The sequence below is a fragment of the Carlito syrichta genome, unplaced genomic scaffold (assembly GCF_000164805.1).
Source record: "Carlito syrichta isolate Samal-C Ts95f unplaced genomic scaffold, Tarsius_syrichta-2.0.1 Scaffold169247, whole genome shotgun sequence".
NCBI lineage: Eukaryota > Metazoa > Chordata > Mammalia > Primates > Tarsiidae > Carlito > Carlito syrichta.
This window is the reverse complement of record NW_007113343.1, coordinates 1,604,048-1,617,389: the sequence shown is the minus strand read 5'-3', so window position 1 is coordinate 1,617,389 and position 13,342 is coordinate 1,604,048. Positions and strand designations below refer to the sequence as shown.

At 47.5% G+C, this 13,342-nt stretch overlaps 1 protein-coding gene across 1 annotated transcript in view; it reads right to left on the bottom strand.

Moving 5' to 3' along the window:
- Nucleotides 1-801: 801 nt before the first annotated feature.
- PARVA (parvin alpha) overlaps nt 802-13,342 on the bottom strand; it is a 167,433-nt gene continuing 154,892 nt past the window's right edge. The window contains 3 exon segments of the mRNA XM_008051270.1: nt 802-1,217; nt 10,322-10,394; nt 11,438-11,539. Coding sequence (XP_008049461.1) covers nt 1,141-1,217; nt 10,322-10,394; nt 11,438-11,539 — 252 coding nt within the window. The 3' untranslated portion in view covers nt 802-1,140.

Genomic DNA, 13,342 nt, shown 5'->3' with positions numbered 1-13,342 from the left:
CTGAATTAGCCGGTAATTGCGTGTGGGCAGACTTAGCCAGAATAGTCTAAATGATCAATTAGAAGGCAAAAAGGAGTTCCTTTCTTTAAAGTTCAAGGGTCTCTGTTGAAGAGCCCTACTTCCCAAGCGATGCTCCTATGGGCCTGTGCCCAGCTCTCTGCGGTGCCTGAGAATATTGTACATTTGCCTAACGATAATGAATTTAGTACTTATTTTGCTGGAAAATATAGGGCATTTCCATTACATGCAATCAAGCAAAAAGGCTGCAAAATGTGCCACTCCATTAATTCTAAACAGAATCCTTCCCAAATGTCACCCTGAAACCAGAGTGTGGGGTTATTATAAATCTGAAGGAATTAAGAGTAATTTTCATTTGCACAAAGGATTTGAGGGACATGACTCCTGCCACACACACACTATTAATTGGGTTAAATTCAATTTGCCAATTTCAGTGTGAATCACTAAGCCCTGACCTAGCCTGCCCTAATGGTGAGGTCAGGGGTTCTCGTCTTTTTTGATTCGTGTGTAGATGTGCACATTTGCTTGTATGTGTACACCCACACCCACACACACACTTTTAGAACATGCAAGAATATGATATGATTGGCTAGTTATTAATAAATATGTTGTTCAAAGAGAAAGAGAATGCCAATGTCTGGCAAGTCACTTAACTTCCAAGCCTTAGTTTCCTCATCTGGGAAGAGGATTATAACACCTACTTCAATGGGAGTCATGAAGATTCATGAGCTTGAATGCATGAGGGCACTTAGCGTGGTGCCTGACACATAGTTTACACCATTAAATGGTAACTAGGGTCTTTATTTTCATCTTCTGGGGACCCCCTTTTGCTTAAGCTGGTTCCCAGATCACAGACAGAAATCTGAACCTGGCACTCGGATGGGGACAACCTTCCCAACCCTCACTGCTGGGTCAGTCCCCAGGGCTTGGGAGGGGTGGGTCAACTCATTGAGTTATTGATCGTTTCCTTACTAATTTCAGGTCCCACTACCTCGGGGCTGTAGCTGGGCTTGTGGGAGAGCACAGAGCGAGAGACAGGGATAAGCAGGTTAAGGCAGTTTGGAGGATGGTCCATTCTGCCAATAGCAAGATCTTCTGGGCAGCAGGGATCCAGGCCGGCCTTCACTCCACGTTTCGGTACTTGGTGAACAGGTTGTACAGCACTCGCAGTGTGGATTTCAGGTCACAGTTGACGATGTCTGCATAGAAAACAAACAAACACATCAATTGCTTTCATGGGATCACATGTTCCGAAATTGGCAACCATCATCCCTTTCCACCTGCCACCAGTCCCTGTGCGCCCAGGTTGTCCTGGATTGACTCATGGCAGCTGAGGGCAGGTGGGCATTGAAGAACGGGCAGAGAGGACAGTTAGGGGAGAGGTACTAGGGTGCCTCTTACTAAACAAAGCAGACCCCTGAGCATGCAGGCTTCATCCTGGACACAGCACCTCCAGGTGAGAGGGACTGACTGTCCCCCGAGTCTCACATGTCCTGGGAGACCCTCTCCTGCTGTCTCCAGCCTCCACCTCAGAGCGAACTCTGTGAGGTGAAAGGAGGGGAAGGCCTGGGGCTACAGTGGGGGAAAGAGGGGTGAGTTAGGACTTAAGGTGCCTCTCCCTTAATACCAGGGAGGACCCGATAGGGCACAGCAGTGTACCTGGCAGGGAAATAGGTGTCATGGGGGACAGACAGCTTCAGATTAAGAACAGAGCAAGGCAGGTGGGTTTGAGGCACTAAAGCTTAAGCTGGGAAGGTGGGGGTTGGAATGTATTTTCAGGAGAGTTCTACTGTGGGTTCCTCAGCTTGTACACAACCATTTTCTCCCTCCCCTCCTAAGATGATACCTAAACAATGACATAAAGTAACAGGAGCTTGCATTCAGAGTGTCTTACTGAACACAGCTATTCTAGAGAATTTCATCTAGACTAGTATGGCTGGAGAGGCTGGTGCATGGGCGGGGGTGGGCGGGTCTGGATCCCGAAACATCATGAATTCCAAATTATGGAGCTTGTATGATTGCATAGTCTAGAGAATCTGATCCACAAACATGTTTTGTTTAGCCCTCCCTCCCCGCCTCTGTGTATTTCCTGGTTACCACCTTCCCTGCTGTTCCTCTAATCCTAGGCTGGCTTCTTCACCTTCTCCTTCCCCCAATCTCCCCTCTCTGTTCTTGTCCCCAGCAGTCACTTGCTTAGAGAGCCATCCTTTGACCAAGTGGAATAGAGAAAACCAAGAAAAGGAATTCTGGTTATTATTTAGGAATGTACACTTGGGTAATAAAATTATAAGGAAAAGCAAAAAAAAGGCAAAACCCTGATGATGATGTCAGGATAGTGGTTGCCTTTAGGGGAGGGAGAGGATTATGGGCTCAGGGTGAGTTGGAGGGGGCCCTTGGGAGCTGGCGCTCACTTCCTTGACCTGGGTTGCAGCTGCATGATGGTTCGCTTAGTAATAGTTCCCTAACCTGTACATTTATGTTCATGCACTGTGCTGTATATGTGGTAATTTTCACGATAAAAATGATTTACAAAAACATAACTGCATAGGAGGTCAGATGAGGTGGGTGATTAAGAGAAGGTAATAAATATTCTGGTTCAAAGGTGTAAGAGATCACACTGAGCCACTGGGAGAGAAGGGACTGGGAGGGTGGCAGGACTCTGTCCATGCCCTGGCCAATAGCAACAGGGTTTCTTCAAGAGCAAGTGGGGGTGGTAAGCAGCAGAGGCTTCAGGCTTGGCCGTGGTTCCAGGGCTTAGCCTTGGGACTCCTGCAGCTGGGGATGCCACAGTCCAGTGTGCTCAGGTGCCAGGCTAAAGCCCCAGGGCTGGGAATCTCCTTAGGTTTCCCCCAGCCCTGTGCCCCCTCCTGCCTGCTCCCTCCCACCCCCAGGCCTGGTTACAGACTAACCTGCCCCACCCAGCAGGGCTTGGACTCTGCACCAAGCTCTCCTGTTGGTAGAGTAGGGGCTCTTAGGGACCACCAGAGAGGCCTGGGCTCACCACAGCCTCTCTTTCTCCCCCGGCCCCCACCCCAGTGGCTCACCACATAGCTGAGTCTCCACTGGGGGTCCTGGCCAATGGCTGAACCCTGCTACTCTGCCTTGCTTGTGCTGAGCCAGGAGTCCCACCCCGAATGACCTTCTGCCAGGTGGAAGCCTGCACCCTCTGTGCTGATTCCCTTCTCCTGACTCTTGGTGTTGAGTGTTTCTTAAATTCCACTCAAGTCAAACATTAGAAATTGCTAAAGAGGCAGAGAGGGGCAAGGTGAGCTCACCAAGGGAGTGGGCATGAAGGGGAAGGTAAAGTGGCAATGAGGCTACTGCAACAGGCTCCGGACGAGCTCCTCTTACCCTCTCCAATCCCAATGCAGCCAGACTATTAGGCCTCTGGGTGTGGCTGTACAGGATGTGCACTGCACAATTCCGGGGCACAGGGCATATCATTCACATTTTCAGGACATCATTACTATAAACCATGATATAAATGGTGCTCCTTTGAGCTGTGCAGCTCACAGCTTCTATAGCCATGCAACTATTGCATGTAAGAGAAGGTCCAAAATTTTAAGTCATGGCTGTGCAAGGAATAACCCGACCTGGCCTACTTTCCCAGTCTCATTTCATGCCACACTCCCCACCACTCCCCATTATACACCACAGTCACTTTAGCTTCCTTTCACTACCTCCCATGGGCTGTCCTGGCCTCTGCTCATGCTGTTGCAACATCCAGATTACGCTTTTCAAATAGCTGGCTCCAGGACCTCCTGCAGGCTTCAGTTCAAGGCGCTTGCTCCTTGGGGAAACCTTCCTGATACTGGCTTCGGTGAGGCTGCCCTATTTTATGTTCTCAAAGTCTCCATACTCTTCCTTCATAGCACTCCTTCCAGTTCTAAATCAGTGACCTGTGTGCTTATTTGATTAACTCCTGCCTCTGCCCTGGGCTGTAAGCTCCTTGAGCACAGAGAGCACAGACTCCCCAAGGATATTAGCAGATACATGAATGAATGGTTGCCCAGCGTCCTGGGACCCAAGAAAGAAAATTCCAGAAAGAGAGGGTGGACAATGGGGTCATCTGCTCCCAAGAAAGTGAGGAGGTTAAATGCTGAAAAGAGTTCCTAGGGGACACAGCCCCATCAGGTGACCTGGGAGACAGCAAGGCCAAGAGCAGGTGGAGAAGCCCAGCATGGTGGCTCATGCTTGTAATCCCAGCACTTCGGGAGGATGAGACAGGAGGATCGCTTGAGGCTAAGAGTTTGAGACCATTCTGGACAACATAGTAAGACCCCATCGCTATAAAAAGTAAAGGATAAAAAAAAAAGAGTGGGTGGAAGTAAAGTGGGTGGAAGAGGCAGATAAGAAGCGGGGGCAGTGGACATGGGTCACAAAGGAGAAGCCTGAGGGTCTGAGGAAGGACAGGTAGAAATGGGGCAGGAGGATTTGTTTTCTTTTAAAGACAGGTGAGTTCTGAGTTTGCTAGAGAAAGAACATATCCAATATGGGAGAAATGTTTTAAACTGATCGTGTTAATGGTCACAAATGCCATTTTCATGGTAAAGTTTGAAGCCTGTCTCCACTACAGCCATGTGACCCTGGTAGCCATTAACTTCTCTGACTCAGTTTTTTAGTAAAATTGGGCCAGACCTTTATGAAAAACATCCATGAGCTCCCCTATGGTAGTTTCCTCCTCTTGTCCCATCTTGGTTCCTCAGCAGAACTGTTATGTATACCTGTGTAATCTGTGCACTGCACAACTCCAGGGGGCACCATTCACACACATGGACTAAGCCCTGCCTCTTGGGAAATCTGCATGGCTTCTTCACCACTTTCACCACCACCAACACCAGGTGTAGGCTGGATGAGAAGGGGAGATCGCAGGCAGAGACACTCTGCTTATCATCTGTTCTTATCAAGAAAGCCAATGGCTGGCCCCCAGGTAGTCTTAGGCAGACTAGCAGGCCAGCAGGAGACTGCGTTATCTTGGCCAGGAGAGGGCCTGTGGATTCCTGGGAATGTACTGTGACTCTATGCTGTATAAACAGATCCTCCTTAAAGTCCTGGCCTAATAAATCATGTGATTAGTGAGTCAGTCCAGTTTTGATCGCCTGTACGTGCTGGCCCGGGGCCCCTCTCTGGAAACAGACAGCTAGGACTGTGGGGCTCCTGTCAGAGACACCAGACCAGATAGGACCTTGCTTCAGCAGAAACCATGATTTTATACAAAGGAACATGGCCCTGTGTGGCCACTTGTGACACCTCAGTGTCTCTCATCTGGAGGCAACTGCTGAGGCCTCTTCTCTGAAGCGCTCCCCACGCATACACCCCCCTCTCCTGAGTCCCTTGACCAAGGAGAGAGGACCCTGGTGCCACCAGCTGGTAGGGGTTAGAATAGGATGGGCGGCCACAGGTAGCTGCTAGGAGTGAGCTTGGCCCCAGGGTGTCCACCATGGTCTAAGCCCCAACCCATCCTCAGTGGTTCGGTCACGTCCTCAGTCTCTGCCCTGCTCCTTTGTCTGCTCTCTTAGTCCTCACTGGGGCAGGATCCATATAGAGAAGCTTATTTGTTGGTGACCTGCTATCCCACCTGGTAAGTTTGCTATTTTCTTTACATATTAAAAAGAGTTTAAAATATGACAAACATCCAGAAGAATACATGGAGCACACAAAGGGGGACCCAAAAAACAAGCCAACAAACTCAGGATTATCTTTTGAAGGGTGGGTCCCTTGTAGTACAGGCTAGGTAAATGTTCTAGAACCCATTGGCATAAGTGTACCAACTAGCATTGTTGTGAGAGGCTGCATTTGACTTCAGTGAATACTTTTTGGAGATTCTTTCAATGCATTTGCACATTTCATGATGGGTGATTTCCACAAACAACCTGCCCACACTGTGCTGAGGGTTCAGTAGTTTTTGACCAAAAACAGCATGACCCCCGTGCCCCACCCTCCCTATTCACCCATCGCCCTGAGTTACTTTGTTTTGTTTTTCCAGAGGAAAAAAGTCCTCAAAAGGAAACATTTTGCCAACATGGAAGAGGTGAAACAAAAAACAGGAGAAGCACTAAAAGGCATCAAAACTGCTGAGTTCAAAAACTGTTCTGAGCTGGGCTCCGTGGCTCAGCCTGTAATCCCGCGCCTTTGGGAGGCTGAGGTGAGTGGATTGCCTGAGCCCGCGGGTTCGAGACCCGCCTGGGCAGGCGAGACCTCATCTCTACAATAAATCAAAAAATTAGCCGGGTGTGGTATTTTCGCGCCTGTAGTTCCAGCTACGTGGAAGGCTGAGGCGGAAGGATCGCCGGAGCCCAGCAGGTCGAGGCTGTGGTGGCCGGGAGCGGCCACTGCACTCCAGTCTGGTGACAGAGTGAGACTCCAACTCAAAAACAAAAACAAACAAACAAACAAAAAACTGTTCTGAGCAGTGGAAAAAGCATCTTGATAGGTGTATTACATCAAACAAAGAGTACTTTGGGTGACTGAATTTTAAACAACTAAGAATACACAATTTTCTATAAATAAATTCTTTTTTGAGGGTCCCTTCTCATATATGTACAGTTTTAAATACTTGGAAAAGAACCCTGTCTGTGTCAAAATAGAACATCACCTACCCTGGAAACATCCCTTCCCCATCTACATTAATGGTCTCAACCCTTTCTTACCCCACAAAGATAACCACTATCCTGACTTCTATGGTGATTACTTCCTTGCTTTTCTTAATAGCTCTACCAACAAAATAAACACTTTTAAACAGGATTTTAATTGTGCCTCTTTTTATACTTTATATAATGGGAGCATACTACGTGCATTTCTTGTGATTTGCTTTTTTCTAACTCAAAATCATGTTTATAGAATTCATCTATGTTGTTTCATGAGCGGTTCACTTTTTAACAGTTTTATTGAGGTATAACTATAATTATCCAACTATAATTCTAGAATTTTGGAAGAGTAAATGCATCTCAATTTGTTGTCTACCTGTGGTAGATTTTTAGTTCTTTAAAAAGGTTGTTTTTGATTATTTGTCATTTTATACTTTTCTGTGGAGAATGGCCACTGACCTCTTCATGCTGAAGTAACTAAAATTCCCTCTCTTGACTTCTTAGTTCAGTCTTTTATTGTTGTTGTATAATAAAATAATAAATGGAAATAATCCATTTATTTAGCTTTTCTACTGGGGTGTACACTCCAACTTAGGCTGTCGTGGGTATTCTTGGACTTGTCTCCTGATAGGCAGACACGCATACTTATGAATGGAAGTGCTGGGTTAAGAAGTGTGCTAGTTTACTATTACTGTTATAAAAAAAATCAGTGCAAATTTGGTGGTTTAAAAAACACAGATTTATTATCTCACGGTTCTAGAAGTCAAAGTCCCAAATCAGTCTCACTGGGATAAAATCAAGGTGTGGGCATGGCTACCTTCCTTCCGGAGACTCTAGTGGAGAATCCTTTCACTTGCTTTTTGTGCTTGTCTGCATTCCTGGGCTCACAGCCCTCGTCCATCTTCAAAGCCAGCTGTGGTTGAGTGAGCCTTTCTCACACTACATCGCTCTGACACTTCTGCCTCCCTTTCCCGCTTATAAGGACCCTTGTGATGACATCAGATCACCTGGATAACCTAGGATAATCTCATCTCAAGACCCTAACTTTAATCCACACCTGAAAAATGTCTTTTGTCATGTAAGGTAACCTGTAAAGAGGTTCTGAGGATTAGGACATGACATGGGAGAGGTGGATGGGTTGCTATTTTGTCTACCACACAGGGTATTCCAAATCTTCAGCTATACTAGATAAGGACCACTGTTTTCCAAAATGGTCATATCAACATATCATACCTGCTGTTTCTGTTGCATCCCTGCTAACACTTGGTGTTAAACTGTTGTCACTATTGGCTTCTGCACATTATCTCATAATGGGGAAGAGGGCTGAACACTTTACCAGCCTCTGACCAACTCTTCCTCGAAGGCACTGGTCACCTGGAGCTAAGCAGCCATCACCTGCCTGGTTTTTCAGCATCGCTTGCCATCTGGTCCCAGGTAGGAGAGTCCTTAAATTTTAGATCTTTACCAGCCTGCTGGCTGTCCTACAGACTTCCATCCTGCCTGGTACTCAATGTCTTCTGAGTCCCCAGCTCCCTGTTATGCTAGAATCGTAGTCATATTTGATGAGTCTACTTGTAGTAATAACAAGGTAGGCACGTGCATTTGAAGACATATGGTACACTGCCCTAAATAAGAAGTCACCAGCTTCATGCTAATATTTTAGCTGCTCCATTAGTTATGAATGTGATACTAACCCATGGCTCACACTGGTTGAAGTACTAAAAGGTAATAAAACCTGGGCAGCAAAAGTCATCTGAGATACAAACCCAAAATTTCTGGGGAAGTTCAAGGCACAACAGAGCTTTGAATGTCAAATAGCACAGCAGAGAGTGCATTTTCCTGACCTTAAAAACATTTTGCTATGAAAAATACCTCTACCACAAGCAATTTGATTTTGAAACACCCGCAAAGAATTACCCACACTGGCACCTTTTGTAAAACCTGCAGCATTTACTACTGAATCTTACTTTCCAGGTAGAAGCATAAATACCAGAGGGAATGCTGGGATGCACATCTCACAAAGTATAATTTCATAAAATACCACTTCAATTCTCCTTTACGCACTGGAAATTTTCAAAATAGGCATGATGCCCAGTGTAACAACAAATAAAACAGATGTGTTTTTCCACTCACATTGGTCATGAAGTTTCACATTAAGCAGTTTAATAATTGCATAAAAATAACATCTACATGAAATATTCCCATAGATTGATTGATCATGGGAAAATTATCCGTCCTGAGTATAATAAATGCCTGAAAACTAAAATATCCTAAGATGTAATTCCAATGTGAATTCATATGAAGTTTCATATGAAGTAGTTCAAGAAAACAGAAGCATAAATGATGGCCAGGACTCTCCCATGGTGTCCCCCACCCAGAAGCAGGGTGCTCTTCATCTGATCACAGGACATGAAGTGCCCATTCCTAACAGCATCAGGATGGCTAGAGTGGTTTTTGCCTGAGAGAGAGCCCAGGGGATGCCAGCCTTGCTAGAAGTTCTGCCCTAGAGTTGATCGAGGGCTTAGGACGAGGTGGTTATAAATGAAAAATCAAGACTGACCTTTGTTGGCTACAGTTGATAGTTACTGAGGTCTGGGGGAACCATGTGACAGGGTCCCCATTCCCCACGTGGGACTTTTGCTTACACTGTCATTCTGTGTAGGATGTGTACAACCCTGTTCTAATTTCCACACACCAAAGCTCTACCTGAGCCTCAGGGTGTACCCCAAGTGTCACCATCTCCACCAAACTGTCATTCCTACAGACAGAAGTAGTGTCACTCCTGAGTCCTCACAACCTCTTAGTTGTACCTTTCATGGCAGTTAGCATCACTGCCAGTACCAGTCATTTTGGCGACTGGTACATCTTTTCTTGTCCCTGATTGGCTGCAATTGGCTTGATCTGTCATATTCTAGAGTCTCAGGCCCATTGACCAGTGAAGGTTTGGGTGGAGGAGCTTACAGCAGAGGCAGCAACAGGCATGAAAGCTCACCAGCTCAACTTGTCCACTTGCCCTAAAGCAACCAGAAAAATGCAAGCAAAAGGGCTGTGAACGGCATTCTCAATGTTCCGACGTGACATACACAGAAAATTATCTGCAACACAATGTTGACTCACCAGTTCTGGTGAAATAGAACACGTCAGTCAGTAAGGGGCGGAAAGCCAATGTCTGTACCAAGACTATCAAGAGAAGCGGACCTCCTTCCCTCACAAATGCACACATGCACTTCAAGCAAGGGCTGCTGGAGCATTTGCTCCTTCTGCATTTCCCTCTGGTCTTACATTTGCAGCCCAAACCCCACAAATTAAGCCTCATCCTCGGGCAGAGTGGGAGCAGGTGGAGCTGCCCGTCTGCCAGATTAGGAGCAGCAGTTCTGCTCAGCACCGAGCTGTCTGCACTGCACCTTCACTGGACTGGAAGGGATGTCAGTACCCTGTTCAGGGACAGAAGAACCTAGAAATCAGGCACAGGGCCATTCCTGCAGCAGCACCTCCATTTGGGCCCTGATTCCCGTGATCCCACGCGTGAGATGTCAGATTCTTTATCCTTCATGTGGTTTGCAGCTCACAAAGGGTCTCCAGGATTGAGCAGCTGCACCTAATCCCAGCTTCCCTGGCACAGAGGAAATGCTTCCCTCTGCTACAAAATCTGAGCACTTGTGTACAGGGAGAGAAGGTCTCACGCTGTTGTCACAAACCCAGGGAGAGCAAATTACCTTCTGGCCGTGGTTTTGGCTTTTCCAACCCTCCGTCTTGCATGAGCTCAAAAGCAAAGGAGACGTTCAACACCTGGCAAGAGAGATGCATGTGTCATTGCACACTCATTCCTAGAGCTTTGAGGACCCTGGAAGTGAAGGACCAGAGCACTGGAGTCAGTGGGGCAGTAGCTGAGCTGACTTCAAGGGGAAACATGGCCGCCCAAGTGGGTGGGCCAATGAGTGTGAACTTGCCGACCCTAGCCTACAGTTGGAGAACTGCTCCAGAGAGGCTCAAGAACCTCTTTCTATCCTCTCTTCCCATGTCCTGTCTTCTTCTTTCCGTGTTCCAGTGTTGACTGCCAGGACTTTATACTTGGAGATGTCCATGTACACCAACTCTGGCAGGATCTGATGGCAAGACACATTCCACAGGCAGAGAAGGGTTTTCTGCTTTAGACAAATGCCTTTATTTTTTTTGAGTTGGAGTCTCACTCCGTCGCCCAGACTGGAGTGCGGTGGCACACTCACGGCCACCCCAGTGTCAACCTGCTGGGCTTCGGCGACCCTTCCACCTCAACCTTCCAAGTAGCCAGAACTACATGTGCGCGTTACCACATGATTTATTGTAGAGATGAGGTCTCGCCAAGTTGCCAGGGCTAGTCTCAAACCCGTGGGCTCAGGCAACTCTCTTGTCTCGGCCTCTCAAAGTGCTGGGATTACAGGCTGAGCCACTGAGCTCGGCCCAAATGCCTTTGTTTAGTGAGCAGGATGTGGCAGCCTGTGGAGAGGCCATCAGAACCAGGCTGAGCATAGGGCTCAGGTCTGGCCAGCCTCATAGTCACCTTCCCTGTCACCACTGGTACAGATGAGGCTGAGCTGTGGCACTTGGCAGGAGCATGTGGTTGGGGGCCAGGGCCAGGCTTCAGGGGCAGGGAAAGGCTGGCCAGGTGCTCAGTGGTCTACAGGTAGCGCCTTCCCAGCTCTGCTCTCATCAGAATGGGTCCCACCTACAGCCACTGAAGACCCTGGGCAGAGGGGGAGCCGCTGCCTTTCTCCTGTATAGCCCCATCATAGGTGTGAGCTTATGAGTCGAGGCTATGGGCCAGGGACCTCCCTGGAAGTCCCTCCTCTTACCTTCTGCTCAAAGCTGTCCGGGGTCAGGAAGAAGCTGTGCAGAGGTACAAAGTAGCCCTCCAGCAGCCCCATAAGCAGCACCAGGTACACCCCATCTGCAAACTGAAGAGAGCCAGGTGAAGGCACTGGCCTCTGAGCCTCCCAGACAAGCCCCACCCAGGAACCAGGGCTGGGGAGCCAGGTGTAAGGGAGAGGAGAATCCTGGGTCTTCTGTTCCAGGGCAGGTGAGGCGATTGTGCAATGAGCACTCGGCAGGCTTGTGGAGGCCGTGGGGCCAGGGAAGAATGGACTTTGGGATATCTAAGGGATCCAGGTGTGGAGAACGGCCTGAGCAAAGACAGAGAGGTCAGATACAAATCCAACATTCTAGAACCTTTTCAGAGGAGGCTAGGCCACCAAATATTTGTGAGTGTCAACAGCAGTTGCTAGGATTTGCAAAAGGCCAATGTTCTTGGAATCATCTTAGGAAACTTAAAAGAACTAGCCTGAATTGCTTGGAGTGTGGGCTTGGCTAAGAGTCTGCTCACAGAGCTTTGCTGGGTGCCTGGCTGGCCGGCCTGTGGTTCGGCCTTCATTAAGGTCATAAGACCCTGAGTGGATGCTCGATCCAGAGGCAGTTCCTCCCTGCTTCCACCCATGGGCCTCCAACTCAGGTGAGTAGAGTCTGAACATAACTCATCCTGTGCCACCCTGGAGTGGACACAGGAGAGCAGACCCCAGTATCTGTCAAAATCAGGGCCATCCCGGTGGGAGCTAGGCAACTGAACCTCATCCTGGTTGTGGTTGGAATGGGTTGGGAGTAGAAGAATCTGATTTGTGAGCTTAGGGCAGACCATGGGTTGGGGTTAGGGTTGCTCACAACTCTGAGTGCCAACCAGTCTGTCCCCCACCCCCGATCGTTGGTTCTGCAGACTTGGTGAACTAGTGGGTAAACTCACACACACTACAGTGCTCAGCAGTGACCCCCTTTTATAGCACTCTCTGCCCTTTTAAAACTGAGATGAGAGTCCCACAGCCTGTCCTAGCCCACTGGAAGAAACATCCCCTTTCCAGGACATTCCTTATTTCTCAAGAGTACAGGAGCCTCATTCCACACAGTCCAGACACATTCAGGTAGAGCTCAGCTACAGACCAGGCAATTGTCTTTAAAAATAATGAGAGGTGCCCAGTCACACCTCCTCCCACAATGTAGAAGTTGGTCAAGAATTTGAAAGGGTGTTGGGAAGGAGGATTTATTACATCATCTCAAAGTATCTCCTGGACAAGATAGTTAAGTAGAAAAAGAGATTTGGTGGATACCACCCTAACCAAGTGATCTAAGTTATCACCAGTATTGGGTCTCAGGGATGAAAGTCCCTCTGACTATGATGCCCTGAGAAGAACACAGCATCACTTAGGGAGTGTCATTACTGATAACACATGACCTGAATCATGAGGGGAAAAAACTGAGGGACATTCTATAAACCACTGGCCTGCACTCTTCAAAAATGTCAGTGTCATGCTTCGGTCCAAGGAGTTCTATATTAAAAAGAGACTAAATGTGGTATGTCAGTATTTTGGGACAACTGGCAAAATCTGAATATAGAGTGTTTTTTCTAATCATACGACATTGTCATTTCAGCAGGCTAAAAGCAGTCAAATGTCAGCAATTTCCTACGATTCAATCTAAATAGGGTACTGCATTGTATCAATGTTAAAACTGCCTGCTTTTGATAATCATTGTGGTTATCTAAGAGTTATGTACTTGTTCTTAAGAGATATGTGCTCGAGTATTTAGGGGTGGAGAGAGGAGGAAGAGAGAGAGAAAATGTGGCCAAATGTTAACAATTGGTGTATCTAGGTGAGGAGTCTATGAGTATTCATTTTTCCAGATAAAATGTTGGCAAAAATCCAGAGAAGTTCCAT